The sequence below is a fragment of the Erithacus rubecula genome (genome assembly GCF_903797595.1).
Source record: "Erithacus rubecula genome assembly, chromosome: 6".
Lineage (NCBI taxonomy): Eukaryota > Metazoa > Chordata > Aves > Passeriformes > Muscicapidae > Erithacus > Erithacus rubecula.
Window position 1 is genome coordinate 8,324,463 of NC_136688.1, and position 22,365 is coordinate 8,346,827.

General features: G+C 45.2%; 2 protein-coding genes and 2 long non-coding RNA genes across 5 annotated transcripts in view; 3 read left to right on the forward strand and 1 right to left on the reverse strand.

Annotated features, from left to right (window-relative positions):
• The first annotated feature begins 523 nt into the window (after positions 1 to 523).
• Positions 524 to 10,877, forward strand: WEE1 (WEE1 G2 checkpoint kinase). 2 transcript variants are annotated; one of them, XM_079309382.1, is made up of 11 exons: positions 524 to 1,235; positions 3,235 to 3,443; positions 3,928 to 3,994; positions 4,078 to 4,250; positions 5,096 to 5,217; positions 5,799 to 5,945; positions 6,331 to 6,426; positions 6,508 to 6,593; positions 6,693 to 6,863; positions 6,954 to 7,099; positions 9,513 to 10,877. In XM_079309382.1, the coding sequence occupies exons 1-11, from the start codon at positions 672 to 674 to the stop codon at positions 9,661 to 9,663; spliced, it is 1,932 nt and encodes a 643-aa protein (XP_079165508.1). In that variant the 5' UTR covers positions 524 to 671; the 3' UTR covers positions 9,664 to 10,877. The 2 variants fall into 2 exon arrangements, with proteins under 2 accessions (XP_079165508.1, XP_079165509.1); XM_079309383.1 differs by lacking the exon at positions 524 to 1,235 and adding an exon at positions 1,440 to 1,624 and having other exon boundaries at positions 9,513 to 9,731.
• Positions 5,235 to 20,733, reverse strand: LOC306803679. Its single transcript, XR_013774661.1, has 4 exons — positions 20,575 to 20,733; positions 19,770 to 19,946; positions 13,620 to 13,761; positions 5,235 to 5,609 (listed from the first exon to the last, which is right to left on the reverse strand). It is a non-coding gene; the product is annotated as an uncharacterized lncRNA (long non-coding RNA).
• LOC306803877 lies at positions 14,471 to 19,523 on the forward strand. The gene is made up of 3 exons (XR_013774736.1): positions 14,471 to 14,566; positions 16,435 to 16,508; positions 17,167 to 19,523. It is a non-coding gene; the product is annotated as an uncharacterized lncRNA (long non-coding RNA).
• Positions 20,734 to 21,189: 456 nt separating the features above from the next.
• Positions 21,190 to 22,365, forward strand: part of SWAP70 (switching B cell complex subunit SWAP70) — a 34,517-nt gene continuing 33,341 nt past the window's right edge. The window contains exon 1 of the mRNA XM_079309384.1: positions 21,190 to 21,385. Within this exon, the coding sequence (XP_079165510.1) occupies positions 21,287 to 21,385 (99 nt within the window). The 5' untranslated portion in view covers positions 21,190 to 21,286. The remainder of the gene's footprint in view (positions 21,386 to 22,365) is intronic.

Here is a 22,365-nt window from a genome sequence, read left to right on the forward strand (position 1 = left end):
GTGCGAGCAGACAGAAAGCGCAGCAGGAGGCGGAGTGGTGGCACCTGCAGGGGACGCGTGTCCGAGCCGCGGCCCGTGCTGCGGGAGCGAGCGCGCTGAAGCGCCGGGCTGGAAACCGAGCGCAGCGAGCGCCGGCACCGCACAGTGCGTGCCCGCCTGGCAAAGGGGAATGCGTCTGACACTGCCGCAGAAGGGCCTCTTGCTGTTACCGCTGTTATATTAAAGACTTGTTATTATTATCATGGGCACGTTTTGCGGGCTCAGTTCCAGCAACTCAAGGTGCGCGAGCCCACGTTGCGGCGGCCCCGCGCTGCCCCGAGCGCCGTCCGCGGGCGGTTCCCGCTGCCCGGGCGGGGCCGCCCCGGGGCTAAAATGGCGGCGGGCGCGCGCCTCACGGGCGGACACGTCCGCGCGGCCGCCTGGGGGCGGTGCCCCGCCCCGCCCGGCCCGGCCCGGCCCCGCCGCTCGCGCCAAAGCGGCCCCGCCCCCGCGCGCCGTGTTTTCAAACCCGGTGGGCGGGCGCGATTGGCCGGCGTGCGCGGCACGTGACCAACGGTCGCGGGAAAGCCGCGGAGTCCGAACGGCGCGCGGCGGGGCCGTTCTCGGGCGGCGCGAGCAGAACCGGCGGCGCACGCGGGCGGAGCGCGGGCAGCGCAGCGGGAGCGGCCGCCATGAGCTTCCTCAGCCTGCAGCGGGCGGCGCCGCCGCGGCGCGTCTCGGCTCGGCGGGCGGCGGCCCCGATCCGGCAGAAGCTGCTGTTCCTGAGCGGCCCCAGCGACTGCGAGGAGGAGGAGGAAGAGGAGGAGGAGGAAGGCTGCGGCAACAGCAGCGCCAACAGCACCGGCGAGGACTCGGCGTTCCAGGAGGCGGACTCGCCGCTCTCGGCCGCGCGCACCCCGGCGCGGAGCGACCCGCCCCTGCTGGAGGAGGAGGAGGAGGAGATGGAGCCGGCGGCGGCGCCGCTGCCGGACGAGGGGGACTCGTGGGAAGAGGAGGGCTTCGGCTCCTCGCCGGTCAAGTCGCCCGGAGCCTACTTCCTGCTCGACTCGCCCTCGCCGCTGGCCCCGCACAAGGGCCGGCGCTGTTGCGAGCGCTCCCCGCCGCACCCGACGGCCGGCGGCTACCGGGGGGCGCGGGCCGAGGAGCCGGGCTCGCCGCTGCCCGACTACCCGGGCACGCCGCCGCACAAGACGCTGCGCAAGCTGCGGCTGTTCGACACGCCGCACACGCCCAAGGTGAGCGGAGCCGGGGCGGGGCGGGCCCGGCCGGCCCGTTATGTAACGGCGGGGGCGCCGCTCGCTCCGCGCCGGGGGCTCCGGCCGGGCCGGGCTGGGCGGGGCGCGGCTGGGGGGGCGGCGCCGCCTCCCGACGGGACACGGGCCGAGCCGCCCGCGCGTGGGGTGGTCGTGTAGAAACTCCGAAATAGTTTCCCGAGTTGGGCAGTGTTTTGGGAAAAGTGTGTTTGAGAAGTGCCAGCGTAGAGTGGTGAAATTCCTAAAGTAAATGGTTTAGTGGGTGTTGGTAGGGGCGTAGCCAGAAAGTTAAAGCTCGACTTGGGGTGTGATCCTGCGTGTGTCTCGGTGAGCTGGCACATCCTAGGAGGAATTTCTTCAGAGGAAGGGAGGTCAGCCATCGGAATGGCGCGCCCTGGGAGGCGGCGGAGTCAGCGTGCCCGGGGTGTTGAAGGAAGGGCTGTCCCTGTGTCAGGGCCGTGCGCTGGGTCCCAGGCTGGGCTCGCTGATCTCAGAGCGCTTCTGGTCATCCTGTGAGCCCGCCGTGTGCCAGCGCTGCTGCAGCGTCTGCACTCCTGCATCAAACGTGAAAGGCTGTTTGAGCAGTCGATGCTGTTCAACTGATGGAGTTCAAAGTTTAGAGGGAGAGACGGGTAGCTCTTAACTTTGTAAATAGCAGACTTTTGGAAGGCATTTCAACTTTTGAACTCGACGCTGTGTAAAGTCCCGTATAGTGGATTTAAATCTAGTGATAATTGCCTTCCTTTCTTCATTACTTTTCATATAGTCCTTTACAAGTAATCCTGGGATAATCCCCGGGGATAATCTCCTAGGGGTCTATAGACTATAGATGGAAAACAACTGACTTAAGGTGTGAGGAAGGCTTCCTTCTTAATTGGTTTTTCCACAGCTTCCATCTCCAGTGAGGTTTCAGTGGTAAAAATCAGTGGTACAAGTTTGTAAAAGATAAAATTGGTGATGATTTTATGCCTTGTCAGGAGCAGATGCTTTAAATATACAAAACTTTTGTGGAGTGTGGTACTAAAAATAAGTTCTTAACACAGCAGTTCAGTGGGATTCTTAAATTCGGTGCCCAGATTCTACATAGGTTATCTTGGGGAGAATCAATTGGTTCAGGTATCCACTGAAAGTGTCCTGAGAAGCACAGGTGCAAATCTAGTGCAGATTTGAGGACTGCAGTTGAGATTGCCATGTACTGAATATTCTTCCCTATGGTGATTTAAGCTTTAGCCCTGTCAAATCTTTATTTTGTTGTTAGGGTAAAATGATGCTCCTGCCTGTGATCCAGTCATCAGCATCCTCACCAGGATGAAGGAGACTCAGGTGGAGACTTTTCAGTGTAACTGGGAGAGGTTTCATCATGTGCCTGGAAAATGTCTGGTCTGGCAAATTACCGCCCAGAAGATTAATTTTGGGTATTTAACTGACAGTGCAGCCATGCTGTCAATTCTTGAACCATTTTTTGTAGGATCAGGAAAATGCACCAGTGCATCAATATTAAATGTTGCATTTGCTATTTTTTTAAGATTGTCACCTAAATTTGTAGAACCCAAAGATCATTTTGTGTCTGATCTAGCTTCCACATCATGCAAACAAATCATGGTGGTACAGTACAGGATTGTCCTCGAGTTTCATCTGTGTTCATTTCATGGACAAAGATTTGTCCAAGAAGTTTAGGTGATGAAATTATTGAAGACAGAAAAACATACTCTCATAATCATCTTTCCTATCTTTTAAAAGGTAATTTTAATACTAGTTAGCTTGAACTGTTTCTGTGTAGAGTACAAAGTATAATAGTTTCTTAGAAATTCTTTTTGGTAGAAATGCAGGTATTTAAACAACTGATGCTAACTTTAATTAGATAATACTGCAATGATGGCTTCAGGCATGATCTGACTGTTAAATGTCTAAGGCAATATCAAGGCTATAAATGGCTATAAGTGTTTTGGTTTGGTTTTTTTTTTTTTTTTTTTGAATACAGAGTTTGCTCTCTAAAGCACAAGGTTTAGGTTCCAGCTCAGTCAAGCTTCGAGGGGGCTCACTGTTTATGAATGTTGGGAAATCAGAGAAGCAAGAAGAAGATTTCAGACAAACACCTCATGTGAACATCAATCCCTTCACTCCCGATTCCATGTTTCTTCACAACTCTGAAGGCAAATGTCGTCGGAGGAAGAGGATACACTGGAATGAGTGAGTGACCTGTGGCATTCCTTTGTTAAGCTTGTATTTAGAACTGGTTTTGGCTGCAAACATTTTGTTAGAGATTGCTTCTAAAATACAGTATTTTTGCATGCAGATTGTTAGCAATATATAATACAGCTCTCAAAGTATGTGCTTCAAGATGTATGATATCATAAAATAATCATTTAGCACTACTGTACAGAGAGGATAGACTAGGCAGTGATCTGGTGTTTTTTCTCTCATGGAATGGGCAATGCAGTCTTTTTTTAAGGAGGGAAAAAATGCATTAAATACAAGGGTGAAAAATGAAAAAAGAATGACAAAGATATTAGCATGACAGTTTTATGAGTTTGTGTTTACAGATGTCTAATGTTCAATTATTTAACTAAAATTAGATAGAACAGGAGAATTAGATATTTAAAAAAAAATCAACAGCTTCTGGGCTTCAGTTTTAAGTTTACTTAAATCATGTTCTTTCTGGTGTGAATTTCAGCTCTTGTGGAGAGGACATGGAACCAAGTGATGGAGAGCCTGAAGAGGAAACCATGAGACCTGCCAAGGTACCTCATCTTTAAACCTTGACATGTATTTTAGCAGTTTGTGTATCTGCAGATCTAAATATTTTCCTTGGTAATCTTTGCAGAGGATAACAATAACAGAAAGTAACATGAAGTCACGGTATGCAACCGAATTCCATGAACTGGAGAAGATTGGGTCAGGTGAATTTGGCTCTGTGTTTAAGTGTGTGAAGAGGCTGGATGGCTGCATCTATGCAATAAAACGCTCCAAGAAACCCTTGGCTGGCTCAGTGGATGAGTGAGTACTTCCTGCTCTTAGAACTTACAGTTCTTCTCTTGCTGTTTCTTCTTCACATGGTTCTTTGTGTTGGTGTCTAGAGAAGGCATTTAAGAGAAAAGTATAAATCAAACATGAATTACATATAAATTAGATACAATTTCGAAGCCACTTCATTTTTTTCTTCCCCACTCACCACCCAGGTACTGAGCAGTACTGGGGAGAAAAGGCTGATTGGCCTCTCTCCTGCCAGATTATTCTCCAAGTGAGAATAATGCTTCCTTGCAAAGGAGTTCTTTGAGAGGTAAAAGAAAGGCACTATTCCCAACTGGGTCCTCATCCTTGCCAGCTTGAGTAACATGCAGAGTTAAGTCAGTTTGGGAGTATTTTTTGGCATTTGTGAATGAGCCTGTGATTCAGGACTTTTCCCCACACTTCAAAATAGTCTGGGGAGTAGTTGTTCATATAGTTATAATATAAAACTCCACAAGTCTGAGTTGCACAGAATTGCATACCAGACTTGCAATTTAGGGAACATTGAGTTCAGTCAAACCCTTGGCTTATGAGCACTTTTATTTTTTCCCTAAAATTTCAGTCATGAATCTCAAAGTTTGCTATTGCCACTGGTTGGCAAGTATGTAATGGAAGTGGTCCCCACACCAAACTCTGCATTTTTGATGTTCCATACATTGTCTTTTAATATAATATAAATTATTTTTGCTTTTTGGACATAAGTACAAATCCAGCTTAGGGTGCCACAGAATTGAATAGTAAGATTTTAATTAGAAATACTTACTGCAATAAGAAATTGTACTAATTTAACCTCACAATGCTCACATGTACTGTTATTTTTTTGTGACTAACAGGCAGAATGCTTTAAGAGAGGTCTATGCACATGCAGTTCTGGGACAGCATTCTCATGTAGTGAGGTACTACTCTGCATGGGCAGAAGATGATCACATGCTTATACAGAATGAGTATTGCAATGGTAAGTAAAGAAGACATACTGATATCTACCAGCTCTTAGCACTAGTTAGGAATTGATTGCCCTACTCATAGCTCGTGCTTTCTCTCAAATGACTGGTATTCCTTTCTGGAAAAGGCATATCAGATGGATGAAGCAGAAATTGTAGGAAGCTGCAGACCAAGTAATGCATTTTCAAGCATACTCGAAGTACTGTGAGATGTTTGTGAGCAGCAGAACTGTTCTTTCTTCTGTACAGTAGTACACACTGAAATAGAAGAAATTGCTAGAGTTTCCATTAAAAAGGGAGAGATTGAACCTGATTTCTGAAGCATTTTGCTGCTGTTGATGTCCTGACAGATTTGGAAGAGCGAGCCCTTTGCCTTGTGTAGATATCCTGTTAGTTTGTGCAGCAACTACAGGAGGAAAGAATTTTATTATATTGTTATATGGTTAAAAAGAGGATACAGCACTATATTTTACACTTAACTGCATTTTGCTAACAAGTTCTTTATGATACATTCACTTAATTTAGGGAGCTATTGTTGTTAGTTTGTCAGCTAATTGATGTAAAAAAATACCTTGGTTTTTTAATGCTGTTTCAGGTGGCAGTTTAGCGGATGCCATAAGTGAAAATTACAGAAATATGCGTTACTTTACTGAACCAGAACTGAAGGACCTGCTGCTTCAAGTAGCTCGAGGTTTAAAGTACATTCATTCAATGTCCCTGGTACACATGGATATCAAACCTAGTAAGTCTGTAACCATTTTACTCTCTGTTGACAACTTGCTCAGTTCATTTAATCTGCTGTAGAAAAATGAACAGTTAGCCACACCTTACTAACTGTAAATTCTTCCCTGAAGTTCTGAATAGGAGCACAAAGATGTCAGTTATAAAATTGGCCAGCAGACCTAAACTGTTGAGTTTATCTTGGGTCCTTTTTGTGTAATTGACTCTACTTGCATAACACTTGGCTGTCTTCCCAGCAGAGGGGCCACGGCAAGTCATAGATTCTCACTCTTTGAACAGGGTTTATATACAAATACAACTTGTGCGTGACTAAAGCAAACTTGTGAAAGTAGGTCAAGTAAAAATTGTGAAGAAATATTTCTTTTAACAATTCTGCTCTTTTTCAGGTAACATTTTCATATCTAGAACATCAGTCCCGAGTATAACTCTAGAGGAAGGCGATGATGATGACTGGTCATCTGATAGAGTCATATTTAAAATAGGTGAGAAACAGCACACTTGTGTGCAAAAGAATTGTGTCATCTCGTTGTCTTCTGAAAAGTAACTTTGTTTTCTCCTTGCAGGTGACCTGGGCCACGTAACTCGAGTCTCTAGTCCTCAGGTGGAAGAAGGTGACAGCCGTTTCCTTGCAAATGAAGTCCTACAAGAGGTAACTGCTCTGTTTGTGGGAAACTGATGTTAGGCCTGCCTGCTGTTTCCTTTAGGAAAAAATGATGAATTTTTTTTTTTCTTCTTTTTTCTTTTCAAGAACTACACTCACTTGCCAAAAGCAGATATTTTTGCTCTGGCTCTGACTGTTGTCTGTGCTGCTGGGGCTGAGCCACTTCCAACTAATGGAGACCAATGGCACGAAATTCGGCAAGGAAAACTGCCCAGACTACCACAAGTGCTTTCTCAAGAATTGCTAGACTTACTAAAAGTAAGAACTTCTGTACTAGTGGCTCACTGATAAGTGTAATTTATTGTCTTGCTGGCCTTAACAAGGATGCCTTGTTTTCTTTTCCCCAAGGTTATGATTAATCCTGATCCTGAGAAGAGGCCTTCAGCCGTGGCACTGGTGAAGCATTCAGTGCTTCTCTCCGCCGCCAAGAAGAGCGCGGAGCAGCTCCGGATAGAGCTGAATGCTGAAAAATTCAAGAACTCGCTCTTGCAGAAGTAAGTAGGTCCTTCAACAGGACTCCATTTCTAACCTGAGAGTGAAGGGATGATGAAACAGGAGTGTCTTTGTTTGTGGGTGAGATCCACAAATCTGTATGCGTGTGCGTACCTGAGAGTGCAAAGTGGGTCATGGAACTTTAAAAGGAACTTTCTCCATGGAAAGAACTGCTTGAACATGCTAAGGGAATCTCAACAGCACTATTAGTATTCAAGGCATACAAAACATTATGCTTTTAAACAAATGTTTCAGGACAGCGCACATTTTTGTGACAGGTATAGCCTAGCTTACACATCTGTATGATTTGAGTCTGTTTTCCTAGGTCATTTGGACATTGAAATGTTGGAAAACTACTGAAATGACCTGTTTTGAACTTAAATGAAATGGCACATCAGAAATGTTATTGAACTAATTTGACCTGTACACAGACAGTGTTATTGGGTCACCAGAGAATCATTTGTATCTGGAGGTCATTTTGTCCTACCCCTGGCACAAACACTCACTCTGAATTAAAGCTTGGAAGAAGAGATTCCCTTTAGGAAAGTCTTGATTTCTGCTTAAGTTTCAGGGAAAGAGTCAGTAAGTTAATAAAGAGCCATCTGACTCTTTCATTACAATACTCTTTGCATGTATTATGTGTAATAGGCAGTCTTTTATGAGGGAATACAGAACACTGATTGCTTTTTGAGTGGTTTATCTCAAATGGAAATGGTAATGTCATGTTCAGGTTCACTCCATTGTTGCCTGCTTATCTGGCCATTGCTAGTCTGACCACAGCCAGATGTACTAGATTAGCTGGTTATCTTAAAATATTATGAATTGCATTGAAAGAATAATCAGACAATTTGTGCAGGTTGTTAAAGGGCAGATTTGCTGAGGTAAGTTGCTTGCTTGTATGAAGACAAAATATTTCTGCATCACTTGAAAGAGAAGACTGGCAAAGCTAGTGTTCAGTGAAGACTCCTTCTGGTCTGGCAACAAAGATACATCCTTGTAAATCCAATAATGATTTTAAAAGAACACTTGGTCACAGTAATTTTTATTGTTGTGTGGCATAATGCTCCATAAGATACTTCAGGTAGTTTGGGGGAGAGGGTTTGTTTTTTTGGGTTTTTGGGGGGTTTGTTTATTAAGTTTCTTTATTTGAACTGTTTAAAATACCACTTTTGTGTGTAAGTTATCTTCAGTGAAAAGAATCCTTTTAAGGCAACTTAGCTTTTCTACTGTGTTGCCCTCTTCAGAGGAAGAATTCAAGATTTCTAGGCAAGAAGTCAAGACTTCTAGGGAAGAGTGGAAGGATATTGTAAAACTCAATTTCCTGGTAATTTGTGGTGGTTGGGCAAACACACCTGTGTGTATTGTGACTGATGTTCACAAGGAAGAGGACTGAAAGTTGGTTGCATTGTCTTTCAGTGAACTGGCACAGTGATAATGTGGGGGAGATTAGATGGGGCACGGGTGTTAATGAATAATACTTTATCTTACAAGAGTTAGAATTGCTTATTAAACTAAAACATGCAGCTTAAAACTGAGTACACCTGCACCAATATGCAGCAAGCTTGTAAAATTTAATTTTGCTTTGCAGCCAGATGGGAAATGAAATTATAAATACTAGCTAGCTCTTATAGATAGAAAGTTCTTTAATGGATAGTTTGAGATAGAAGAAGGAAGAGAGTATGGGGGAAGGCTGAGGCTTAGCCATACGTCAGCATTTGAAGAAAGGAGAAAAGCAGTGTGTGGGGAAAACCTTTATAAAGACAGCTGTGCTCTTTAGTTGGACTATTTTATAGTTTTATCTGGAGTTTGATTTAACTTTTTCCTCAGCCTGGTTACTGGTAATTCTCTGAAACGGAAAGTTGGCAGAATGTTGCACTGGCCTGTGCTGCCTTCAGTGACTCTGCCTCGCAGGCTCCCATTTTTGTTAGGCAAAAAACATGGAGGTGGTGATAAGCTTTTGATGTGGGTATGCAAAAAGGAAAGGATGCTTCCTGAGCTGCCAGTTACCCACACCTGTGTTCTAAGTGTCTCCCACAGAAGAGCAGGTGTGGCTGAATATGCTTCCTTTGGGCAAGGCTCAGTAATGAACTCCGACTCAACGCGTGCCTTGCGCTAGGAAGTAAAAACGCCCTGCTGTGTCCTGGTAATTGAAGTGTTGAGCTGCTTCTAACGGGCTGGATTTCAGAACCCGAGTAGTGTGAATTTTTCATTTCCTTCCCTTTTCAAAAGAACATCTAGACAAGTAATGAGCATCCCACCTCCACCCTCTGGTTGGAAGCAGGTGGATGCAAATCATAACGTTGTCAGTGTGACCCAAAATTGGCCTGAAGGCCGGAGCTGTGCCCTGCAGTAGCTGTTTTGCTGTGTGTGGCTGCGCTGGGTCCTGCTGGGTGTGACGGTGTCGCTGTGTTGCAGAGAGCTGAAGAAGGCCCAGATGGCGAAGGCCGCGGCCGAGGAGCGCGCGCTGTTCACGGACAGGATGACCACGAGATCCACGACCCAGAACCGCCCGTCGCGGCTCATCGGCAAGAAGATGAACCGCTCCCTGAGCCTCACCATCTACTGACAGGGACTGCAGAGGAACTGCAGGCTGCCCTCTGCTCCTCTGCCTGCTGCCTTGTGCTGCCATCAGTATCACCATTCCACAGCTGTTCTGCTGGGTTTTCCTTGTACTCTGTGGCTGATTCTGTAGGAACCGTTGGAGTGAACGGACTCGGTTGCTCTGTCTGTAGAGGATCCTGGCTGTTGTTCCATACGCCTTTCGGTTACACTGTTAGATGTTACATTGTCCCAGGGTTAACCACTATAGTGGTGTGCTGCTTTGTAGTGTTACAGCCTTGTAATAAGAAGCAATATCCCTAATCTTTTAAGAAGGAGGGAGGGGGCCTTACTTTGATAGTTTTTTTTGTTTGTTTGTTTGTTTTGTTTTGTTGTGGTTTTTTTTTTTTTTTGGAGCAGAGGGGGAATAAATTTTGAAAGACAGGCTTTAAGGCCACCTACAGTCAATGTACCTGATGTCAGGTAGACTTTTGTTGTGAATTTTATTTGTGTATTCAACTGGGAGCACTTTGTAGGCATTGCATAAACCACAGCTTAGGAACCTGTGGAATTAAGTGCCATGTGGAACTGCTGCTATTTTTAGTTCAATGTCCTTGCTGTAAACTGTAGCATTAAAACAATCATTATTGTGTTAATAGGCTTCTTGTTAAAGCAATTAAGTGAAACAAATGTAAGCTGCATTTTAGTGAAGGCAGCATTTTTCTCTCAAAGCTAGTGCATTGTGAAAAAATGCACCAATTTAATATTTTGGACTCTGTATTAGTGTAGTGCAATTGTTAATGTCTTTGCTATTGATGTTTTGTTCTTTCTAATAAGGTTCTCTGAATGTTCGTGTTTTCTTCAGTTGCCCATTCTTGAGGCTGTTGTATGTTTGGTTCTTTTTGTGTTGGAATACTTGTAAATAGTTGTTTAGTGTGTTCAGGTTGTTTTTCATTGTTTATGTACATAAGTTTGATCATGCCTATAGTGTACTATACAGCAACTGCAGTCTGGGGTGCCAACAGACACAGCTTAACTATTCAGTTTGAAGTTCCAAAATGTGGAACAGAATGTGGCCATGGAGCCAGTGCTGATACTGAACCTAGGCTGACAGAAGAACTGTTCTGATTACTGGCTTGTCTCTTCATTCTTTTGACTTAAAACAATGTTTCCCTTTTGTGCTCTATTTGTTCTTACTAGTGTTGAATTTGAATATTAAAGTTAAAAGTTCTGTTTGTTTAATATTGTGTAACACTTATTTAAGTTTATAGTTACAGAAATAAAATACTGAGTTGGGAATACGGTGTGGCAAGTCCTGATGAGATCTGCTTCCCACTCATGCCTAATGCTTGTGATTCCCTCTCATGAGAATGGGACTGAGTGAGATGAGACTTGCTGATAGTTAGGAGAGAAGGATCCATGTGTTAGTGTCCATAGCAGTCTGTCTCTGCAGCCTCAGAAATGATGAAACCCCTACAAGAAGTGCATGAGTGATGGAAGAATAGAAACTATGTGAAGAAATAGCTGGGTCTGAGGTAAGGGAAAAAAAATGCAGGAACTGCTGAGAATGGGAAGAGAGCTGTAGATTTAGAAGCTGGGAGGAAAACAGCTTCCAAGAGGAGTTGGAATATTTCAGGAATACAATAATGGCATGTTCTGAAGCATGGAGGCACATGTAAAGGAGAGAGGCACAGTAAACAGAGGCTTAATAGATCAGTCTGTTGTGGAGGTTTTACCTTGTAATAGAGCTGCAGGTGACTCAGGCTGTGTGAATTCTATGGACCCATAAAATTCAGCTTTGCAATTAGCAGAAAATAATTGAGTTCTCAGTTCTCATATGACAGTGAAATTCAGAGTATTGGTTTAAGGTATATGAATAGTGATATTTTACTGATAACTGAATATGCAATTATCAGTAAAAATTGACATGCTGGAATATCTTTAGGTTTTTACTTTTTAAGATAGCCCTGTCTGCTTGTGAGAGAACTTAAAATTTATGATTGTGCTGCAGTTTTGTGATTTGCATCTACATTGAGACCTTTAAGCATACTTCTAAACAGAATTACCAATTGGTGAGTGATCAGTGAACTAAGCTTCTCTATCTCTACAGTGTAAAAAAACTTAGCTATACTTATTACAGTTCTGTGCTGCTTGTGATGCATTTTCAGAGGCCTGTAACATCAGTAGAGGCATTGCTGTGCAAACAAGCTGTGCTGAGGGCTTGGAGAGCTGTGCTCCTGGCTAGGTAAAGAATTGCCTGGATTGCTGGCCCCAGGGAGGTGGTGGATGGAGCTATATCCTGCTGGAAGCAGGTGTCCCTCAGGGATCATTGTGGGGCCCAGTCCAGTTTAATATCTTTATCAGGGATCTGGGTGAGAGCACCAAAGGTTCCCTTGATCTGTTGCAGAGCAGGAAGGCTCTGCAGAGAGATCTGCATAGGCTGCATCAATGGCTTGAGGATACAACTGCAGGAGGTTCAACAAGGCCAAGTGCCAGATCCTTCACCTGGGTCACAAGAACCCCAGGCAGTGCTGCAGGCTGGGGGAGGAGTGGCTGTAAATGCCCAGTGGAAAAGGACCTGGGCTGGACAACACAGGCTGAACATGAGCCAAGTGCCCAAGGTGCCATCCTGGATCACCACTAGTGAGTCTGGCAGGAGCAGGGCAGGACTGTCCCCTGTACTGGGCCCTGGTGAGGCCACACCTCGAGTGCTGTGTCCAGTTCTGGGCCCCTCACTGCATGACAGACATTGAGGGGCTGGAGAGAGTCCAGAGAAGGGCAACAGAGCTGGGGAAGGGTCTGGAGCACAAGTCCTGTGAGGAGCAGCTGAGGGAGCTGGAGAAAAAGAGGCTCAGGAGAAATTTTATCATTCTCAACAACTGCCTGAAGAGAGATTATAGCCAGGTGGGGATCAGCTTTTCCCAAGTAACAAGAGATAGGACAAGAGGAAACAGCCTCAAGTTGTGCCAGGGAAGCTTTAGAGGGGATATTAGGAACCATTTCTTCAGTGAAACAGTTGTCAAGCACTGGAATAGTGCCCAGGAAAGTGGTGGTGTCACCATCCCTGGGGTTATTTACAAGCTGTGGGGATGTGGCACTTAGGGACATGGTGGAGTAGTGGACTTGGCAGCGCTGGGTTAACAGTTGGATTCCATGATCTTAAGGGTAGTTTCCAACAAAAGAATTCTGTGGGTCTCTTCCAGTGCTGGTGAAGGTTTTGTGTGCCATTGAAGGGGTGCACTGCTTAAACCATAGGACTGGAGTAACTTTGGACATTTTAACTTTTTCCAGTGTGCCAAGGAGAGTATTTAAAAAGCCGTTTCAGGGTTCTAAAGTAGTGTATGGGAGCAATAAGAATAATGAAATTTTATCTCGAGTTTTCATGAGCCTTTCTGATGCAGATGGTGAGGCAGTGAATCCTGGCTGCAACAATGGCTAGTGCGAAGGAGCAGAGAATTTGGGAAGTGTGTGTTAATGCTTCCCATGAATATTCCCAGCATCCCGTGATTCATGATTCAGATGTTTACTGAGTAAGAAGTGGTATCTATTTTTACTGATGTTGAAGGGGCTTTCTTTTTCTTAATAGGAACAATCTTACAGTAATTTTGGTAGCTTACAAATTATTGTAAAAACAAGACTTGGGCCAACTTGTCTGTAGTTGAGCAAGTTGCCTTCACAAGTGGAAGAAGAAGCTTCTCACTTCTTGCAAAAATGTAGAGTGGGGTATTAGCTGAGATTCAACCAAGCATGGTTTAACAAGATGAGCTTCAGCACTTGAAGAGGAAGGCTTTATCTGACTTTAAGAAGCAAGCATTTGAGTTGGATGGCAAACGTGTTCTTCAAAATAGTTACATTTAATGTTTAACCATATTTCTCCTGAATTCATCTAGCTTAAATTTCCAAAGCTTAACTTTTTTGATCAGACTTCATGAAGAATACAAAGTAAATATAAAAATACTTGAAAGCAGGTATTTCATATCCTACCTCCTCTACTCCTTTGTCTTCTCCACCTTCTCATAATGCATTACTGGACAACACTACCTGCTTGGTCTTGCTCAGTCCTTCTGCATCTTCTGACCAAAATGTGGGTGGTGTGATGGACTAAAGCTCCTGCAGACTCAGTTTCCTGTAAAGACACAAAACCATTTAACACTGACAAATGAATTTCAAGTATCAAGGACTGATTCACTGTTTGGATAATTCATTTTGCAATTCAAACCTTTCCATTGTCTGTAGAAATACTGGTGGATTTGCAGGCTAAACCACTGAATTGAATCTTAAATTGCAAACTTAAAAAATACTGAATCACATCTGGTGTCCAAATACTACATGAAATTCTGTTTATGCTGTTACTGTCAAAATACAATTGCAGGTAATTTGGGGGGATTTTTGTTTGTTTTTGGTAAGGTATCCCCATGCAGCAGTTGTCTAGGGTTTTTTAATAGTTTTTGTTGGGTTCATTTTTCAGTTTCCAAGTATCCTGTTGCCCTATTAGCTGGAATGGATCTGAATTACTAAAATGTAGAACCTGAAATCTTCCTGTTGATTTTGGAAGTCACAGACAAGTTCTACCTTCACTTAGAAATGGAGTTAGGCACTACTTGTATATTCCAAAGTAGGATTTCAATGTCACAGCTTGCATTACTTTATAACATTGAAAAGTTTCATGCATACAAGTACAGTTAGGCACCCTGTCCTTGCTGAACTGTGGCAGGGGAGCACCGTGTGTTTGACACCCTCCCAAAAGCTGGCCAGCTAGACCTTGTCTGTTTGTAGTCTCCAGCAACACCTGCTGGACAAAACTGTTAACTGTGCACTGAATTTTTGTCTTTGAAGTGTTTGTGTGCTGGTGTGACACTCGACCCTGGTTGTTAGAAGGCATTGTCATGTTCTGCAGCAGAGACTGAGCATCCTTGCCAGCAGTAGCTCAGGTAGGCATCCTTTAATGTGTCCATCCCCACTCACCCCTTTGGTTGTGTAGGCTTGGGAAAGGCACCCTCACAAGGTGTCTGTATATGTGGTTTGGTGTGTAACGTGTGTGTATGTTTAATAAACCTGTGTGTGCTACCTACAAATATCCCTGCTATAACTGGCCTTGAGGACCTAAAGGGTCTAAAAGTGGCCAGCAGAGCCCTCCCTCCCTCCAGTGAAGCCTGGAACCCTCTGAGGGAGCACTGCCGAGCCAACAGAAAGTTCTCAGCTCCAGAAACACGGCACAGAGAAAGCAGGAGGAAATTGGGCAGGACAGCTCTCAGGAAACAGAGCTTCTGTCTGAGAGTTGGAATTGGATGAAGATTCTATCTTCCCAAAGTATAATGGGATTGTGCTAGGGGAAAGGGAGGTGCCCCAAGGAGAGAATATTGCTGTGCCTAATTAAACAGGAAGTAATTTATTATTGTTTAACATGTCGCTCAGAGATCTGAGGTTGTGCCTGCCTGCAAATGAACTTGAGATTCTGGATAGTCTTGAAAAAGCTGAAGCATTGGTTTCAAAGGTCTTCCTTTTGCCAGTCATTTGGAGCCTTGCAACACACAATATGAGCATTTAGCATGACATCTGAATTATCATGCTGGTCTAAACTGATTTCTGTTTGACTCAAGATGAAAGCAGACTAAGTGGTCTGACTCTGATTAATGATCTTCTGTGCATCCCTCAGGCTGGTGCCAGACAAGTGGGCATAAAACCTGCTGGTGTTGCTGAATTTACACACAGGAAGATTCTACGTGTTCAGCCTGCATCCTGATGGAGGAGATCCTGTTCATCTGTTGATTTACAGACAGCACAAGGCACCACTAATGAAAGTATTTTAAGCAAGGTTTTCCAGAATAGGGACAGGGGTACAGGAGAAACACCTGCTATTCCCAACCTTTAGTAGTCTCACCAACCTTAGGTGATGTTTCTGTCTCTGAAGCTCTTGCCTCTTTTCATTCTCATCTTCTTAAGTGTTAAGATGTTGAGGGCAGAATCTCCCCATGTATTTGATCCATACCTTAGCACATGGGACTGTAAACTCCTTTTAATACTGCAGACATTGAACCAAGGCTGGATTGATGGGCCAAGACCACTGTAGAAGGTTGAACAAGGTGAAGTGACAGCTCCTGCCCTTGGGTCACAACAACCCTGGGCAGCTCTACAGGCTGAGCAGCTGCAAAGCTGTCAGGGGAGCAGGACCTGGGGGTGCTGGTCAATAGGGGCTGAACATGAGCCACAGTGTGCCCAGGTGGCCAAGGGCATCCTGGCTTGTGTCATAAAGAGCATGGCTAGCAGAGCCAGGGCAGGGACTGTCCCCCTGTGCTGGGCACTGGCAAGGCCTCACCTCCAGAGCTGTATCCAGTCCTGTGAGGAGCAGCTGAGGGAGCTGGGGATGTTTATCCTGGAGAAAAGAAGGCTCAGGGGTCACCCTATTGCTCTCTGCAACTGCTTAAAAGGAGGCTGTGGCCAGGTGGGCATCAGTCTCTTTTCCCAGGTAACAGTGGTAGACAAGAGGACATGGCTCCAAGCTGCTCCAGGGGAGGTTTAGATGGGACACCAGGAAAAATTTCTTCACTGAAAAGGTCATTAGGTATTGGAACAGGTTTCCTAGAGAAGTGGTGGAACCACCACCCCTGGAAGTCAAAACATGTGGCTGTGGCACTGAGGGAAATGGTTTAGTGGTAGACATGGCACTGCTGGGTTTAACAGGAGGTCTCAATTACAATGAAGTTCTTTTCCCACCTTAAAGATTCTATGATTCCGACTGACTGTCTTCTACATTAACCCTGCTAAAATGGCTTTTTCCATTGGCTCTTTGTCTTTCCAGTTTCCATCCCAAAAGATGGCATCAGATGGTTACTGCAGCACACATGGGACTGAGTTTCCTCTTCCTCTCTGCAGGTAAGGTATCTGTGGCATTTTTTTCTCTGTGGTGAATCCTGTAACTTGGTGAGAAACACCTTATCAGCTGAAAGGGTAGAGTAAGATGTGTGTTACCAGGGAGGAACTGAAAGGTAACCTGATGTTTTACCCCTGCATTATGTTTGTTTTCTGAAGTTTAAATAAAAACGCATGTGTTGAGCACATGTCTATAAATACTAGAGAACTATAGTGAAATAGGTGTGCCTTGCTGTAATCCCTTTAAAGATTGCTTCGAAAGTCTTAGAAGTGAATGGAAAATTCTGGAAAATTCCTTTTTTTGTAGGAGAGACTAAACTGTCATTCTGATTCAGCATCTAATGCTTCTTCCTGTTTCACCTAAAACTACTGAAGTATTTTAAAAGAACAGAAAAGACAAATTCCTCAGATGGCTTGAGGATTGGGTCATGCTATGATGTCAAATATACTTACTGCTTTTTACACTCTCAGCCAGTGTTTCCTTGAGATGTTTTTATGGCAGGAGTAGTCTATTCAGAAACTAACACATTGATAATAAACACTAGCATCTGCTTCAGTTTTATTTTCTCCCAAAACATTTCTGTGAAGTGGCAGATATTGGAAACACACTTGGCTGCAAAGTTGGCTTAATGGTCTTCAATTTCTGTTTGCTTCCATTTAGTTTTCCTGTGGAGAATGAAAATGACTGTTCTAGCCAAGGCTGGGAAGATTTTCTCTGGGCTAACAATGAGCAGAAAACTGCAGTGCAAGAATTCTTTCCTTGATGTCAGTTTAACTGACTCAGTGGCATAAAACAAAATTAGTAACGGTTCAAGTGCGTAATCTTTCCTCTGGTTAGAACTTCCCTGACAAATACTTATTATTTGGCTAACAAGGAGTAATTAAGCTTCTGCAAAGAGGACCAAGAGAAGAGTGATTGACCCCTCAAGGCTGAGCCTCAGCAGGGTCTAACTAAAGCTCCTTCCTGAAACTGTGAGTCACTCTGTGAGACAGAGCCAGTTCTCCCTCCCCTTGGTCATGTTTTTAACTGTAGTGAGGAAACAAAATTAGAATAAGCACGGATTTTAAATGAAGTTGCTGAGCACTCAAACAACTTTCAGGAAAAGCAGAAGTATGTGAAGTTGCATCAGAACTTGCTTTTGTACCACACAAGCAATTTAGAGTTTATATAGTGCTATCAAGGATTTCTTGGTTAAGTGGGATTGCTGTTAATTAATGTTTAATGGATTACCTGTCAATCCCATCTTCAAAGGTTCAGAATGTAAAGTCTTTGATAAGCAAAGATCCAGATTAGCATATCAAAATAGAAGGGTTGCTTAAAATAACTCACACATTGGGTGTGGATGCAGTTAATCCTGTAATTTTGTTAAAGCTATTTTGGGTAAGCACAAAAAACAAAGGTTTTTTCCAGCAAGCTTCCACAGCAAGTTTGTCTGGGTATGAACTTCACTGTAACTGTTTTTGCTCAGTTAGTTCAATCCTATAAAAACAATGAGGATTTAAATATGACTATATAAAATCATGTACTAGGTTTATGCATCATCCTCTTGATTAACCTCCCAAGTGCTGGAGCAGCTGAGACTTGTATAAACCAGTCATTTTAATGAAACATTTAAGCATGGACTGCTAACCTAGTGACCTAAATGGGACTATTCATGTTCTGAGTAGAAAGCAAATCCTATTCTGGCAAAGGATTTTAGCATGTCATTTAAATCAGGAATAACAGAAGCCAGCAAAAAGAATGAAGAGAAAATGAAAGGCAGCACACAGGGTTTTAGTGAGGGTTTTTTGTGGAAGTTTTTTTTTTGTGTGGTTGTGTTTTTGTTGTTGGTTGACTGGTTGGTTTTTATATGTGTGGGTGTGGTGGGGTTTAGTTGTTTTCTACAATTTGTGGGGAATTTTGTTTTTCCACTCTATTGTTTTTACCAAAAATCCAAACAGCCAAAAAATCACTGAACTGCTGTTGAAAGCAGAGTCCCTGCCATTAAAAGATTAATGTGTGAACTGCACCAATTGCTTTTCTTCAGTGACTTTTCACAGAATCTAACTTTTGCTGCACTTTCATAAGGGTGTTCTGTGTTTACTAGTGACATTGTGAGTGCTCAGCTACCAACTTATCTGCATATATAAAAGTTGTCTCTTTCCTTCTTAACTGGAATAGCTGTGTTCTTATTGGAGAAATGCTAATGTATTTTAAGGTGACATGTTTCTGGTTATAGTAACAGCTATAATGTTAGCAAATCAGATTCATTGGGAAATTTAATCAAAATATTTTTTATGTTAATAATGTAGTTCAGAGTATCCATCTTGAGGAAAGAGCATAATAATTATTGTGGATTCCAAAGTGCTGAATAAATTATGGAGCAAGAGGTTTAGGAAAAAGAAGGGGGGAAAAGGCTCAGGGTATGCTCAGTGAATAAGGCAGGTTGTTTGGCAATTGACTGTGCTACTGGGAGACTGTAACATCTCTAAAAGATTCCTCTAATGAATAAAAATTACCACGTATCTGTGGATGATTCTAGTCTTCATCAATACAGAAAATCAATCTTATGATCTATCACCTATGAGAATTAGTGTAATTCTACAGTGGACTCTGCTCATCTGCCCTGGCCCTGCACTTTATCTGAAAATGGCAGCAATGGGTTCTGATGTGAACATCCTTTTTGTTTGGCCCTAGAGACAATGTATAGAGCTGTTTCCTAATACAAAAATCCTGCAATAACTTGAATGACCAAAATGGTGTAAATTTTCCATGGGCAGGATCTGTGTGGACCAGGTGGATGCTGGACAGCCCAGGGCTTCTGAAGGAATGTAAGGCTATCTGCACTGTTGTAATGTTGGCTGCAATAAATGGTATTTTAAGTGACACTTTAGAATCTGAGTGCCTTTCTTACTGGAATCACAGTAAACCAGCACCACCTGGTACAAAACACTTGTCGAACTGTACCTGCCAGAACTATTGCACTTAGAGTGCTATTTCTGTTCTGATGATGCAATTGACTGAAGACTAAAAATTGGGCAAAAATTAATTTTCTTCCCCTGCTGTTTATTATGTCTCTTGAGCTTGGGATCTTAATGGTTCTGTGTGAAATCCATGAAAATAAAACCCTCAAGTGATCATGGGCTGTGTTCTGTGAATGACAGTTTCAAGAAATGTATGTGGGTTACAAACAGAAAAGTGTGAGCTTTTCTATCAATTGTAGGAAATAGCAATAGAATATTTCTCAGCCTCTGTCAGTCAATCAGTGTTAGAAAGTTTTGTACCTTCCAAGACCATGCCCATCATCCCTCACTTCTTCTCCCTCGTTGTCCTCTTCTGCAAAATAAGCTCACAGACATCCTCTCAGCGTGTGGCTCCTGTTTGGGTCTAGGGCTTCAGTGCATTTGGGGTTTGGATCCTGACTGTGTTGCTGACACGATTTATGGTATTTGCTCTTCAGACTGAAATGCAGAAGACATCCATCAAGATGTACAAAAAGCCATTCCACACTTTCTCTCCCCAAAGCTGGTCTGGAGAGGTATTTTTGGCTAAGTAGACCAACCAACACACCACTTAGCCAAAAAAATAGGGACTCCACACATGGAAAAAAAAATACCATTGAGATCACAGCAAATACATCATAAATAATAATTTGCTTTTCCTACAACATGCAGAAGAAATGATGCATAAAAGTATTTTGTTTTAATAATCTCATTTGAGGGTAGTCTTCCTTCCAAGCTGCTTTGGGCCAGAAACAAGAGGAAACAAGGAGCTTTCCAAGAGGAAAGCTGCTCTCCTCAGTGTGAGGTGTACATCCTGCTGGGAATGCTGGACCTGAAACTTTATTCATAAATTCCATCCACAGACTCAACTGTATTCCTGTTCTTCAAAAACTCACCATTTTCTAGGGGGGAATTATTTGCAAAGATAGAATAGTTTCAGGCTCATTGATATATTCAGGATACCTTTCATTACCATGTAGTGCTTACTTTATCTCTCCAGTATCACATCACCAAGACAAGACTGCTTTATTTATGACCTCAACTGAGCAGCGTTTTACCCGCGCTGAAGAACAGCGAAGTGACAAACCTTAATTTATTCGTCCGCGTTACAGCGAGCCATCAGAAATAAACCGAGAGGGAAAAAAAATCCCGCACTTGTCCATTTAAGCGTGTGCATTTCCCAATAGGAAGAAAAGGCAGACCTGCGGTAGGGTCGAGGCTCTGCAGGCCGGAGCAGCAGATGCTGAGGGGCTCCGGGCGGTGTGAGGGGCTCCGGGCGGTGTGAGGGGGTTTCGGGGCGGTGTGAGGGGGTTTCGGGCGGTGTGAGGGGCGCTCGGGGCGGTGTGAGGGCTAGGGGGTTTGAGGGGTCTCGGGGCGGTGTGAGGGGTTCGGGGCAGTGTGGGGCGCTCCGGGGCGGTGTGAGCGGGTTTCGGGGCGGTGTGAGGGGAGGCTCCGGGACGGTGTGAGGGGCTCCGGGGCGGTGTGAGGCGCTCCGGGGCGGTGTGAGGGGTGGCTCCGGGGCGGTGTGAGGCGCTCCGGGGCGGTGTGAGGGGGTCTCGGGGCGGTGTGAGTGGGTCTCGGGGCGGTGTGAGGGGGTTTCGGGGCAGTGTGGGGCGCTCCGGGGCGGTGTGAGGGGCTCCGGGGCGGTGTGAGGGGGTTTCGGGGCGGTGTGAGGCGCTCCGGGGCGGGACGCGGCCGCTGGGGCGGTGCTGAGGGGCCGGGCCGGGCTGGGCCGCGCCCCCGGGGCCGCGCAGGCTGGGACACAGCGGCGGCGGGCGCGGGCCGGGAGCGGGCCGGCCATGGTGGGGCTCAAGGAGGAGCTGCTCAAGTCCATCTGGCACGCCTTCACCGCCCTCGACCTGGACCGCAGCGGGAAGGTCTCCAAGTCGCAGCTCAAGGCAAGCGGGGGGCGAGGGGCCGGGGCACGGCGCGGGCGGTGCCGCCGGGCGCTGACACCGCGGGCTGGGACCTGCCTGGGGCGGCCGCCTCTGGGGCACACGGGAATCGCTCTCGGGGCTCCGCTGGGCGCTGCAAATCGCGTTTTGCCCGCACATCGCTGTCCCTGCGGGCCCCCGCCACCCCAGTCCCGCGGGAGGCTGGCGGACCCGACCCGGAGCCCGGGCAGGCTGATTCTCATTCTGCTCCGTCCTCGCCGAGATGTCAGTGCACAAACCCTTGTTGTGCTTCTGGTCCGCTTTCAACCGCGTGTCCTTGCTACCCTTTCTGGCCAAAATCTTTTGTGGGGTAGCCACAAGGTCCCATCTATAGGGGTTGGCTGCGTCCAAGTGAAATTCACAGCTTGCCAAGGGGAGAGAGAGGTTCCACAGTGCCCTCTTATTTGGATATAAACAGGAGAATTAGTCAAGAGGCTCCAACTGTGCCATTCTTTCCTTAGCTTATACGCTGAAGTAGTGTTTGTGCTCTTAAAAGAGCTCTCAGGCAGCTCGCTGAATCCAGTCCCGTCTTGGCCCTGCTTTATGGGACCGTCTTGGCCTGGGAATAATAGCAGGAATCTGGCTAAATAAATATTTTGAATCAGAACGCAACACCTGTTGACATTGGAGACTGTGGCTCCTTGTGCTCGGTGCTGGGGCTGCGTGGGCCGCAGCAATTAGGCGAGGTTTGCGCCTTTTGTGGCATTCACTCCACCAGCGACAGTGGCCCTGCTGTGGGTGGTATTTCCGAGTGCGGCCGGTCCCTCATGGACTTTATTTTTAGCATTATGTAATGAGGGTCCAGACCTGGCAGCGTGCTGCAAGCAGCCTGTTCCTCTTCTCCTTTTCTTCTGCTGGGGTGATGGGGCTGTGAGATAGAGCCGAGCTCGGCAGAAGTGACTGCGGGGCAGGATTTGGGCGAGACGCCAGACCTGGCTGTGAAC

Excerpts from the sequence above, each read along its gene's own strand:
- WEE1 (XM_079309382.1), top strand. The coding sequence starts at position 672 with ATGAGCTTCCTCAGCCTGCAGCGGGCGGCGCCGCCGCGGCGCGTCTCG. Across the intron at positions 3,444-3,927 it reads AAGAGGATACACTGGAATGA|CTCTTGTGGAGAGGACATGG; the intron begins GTGAGTGACCTG and ends TGTGAATTTCAG. Across the intron at positions 5,946-6,330 it reads ACACATGGATATCAAACCTA|GTAACATTTTCATATCTAGA; the intron begins GTAAGTCTGTAA and ends GCTCTTTTTCAG.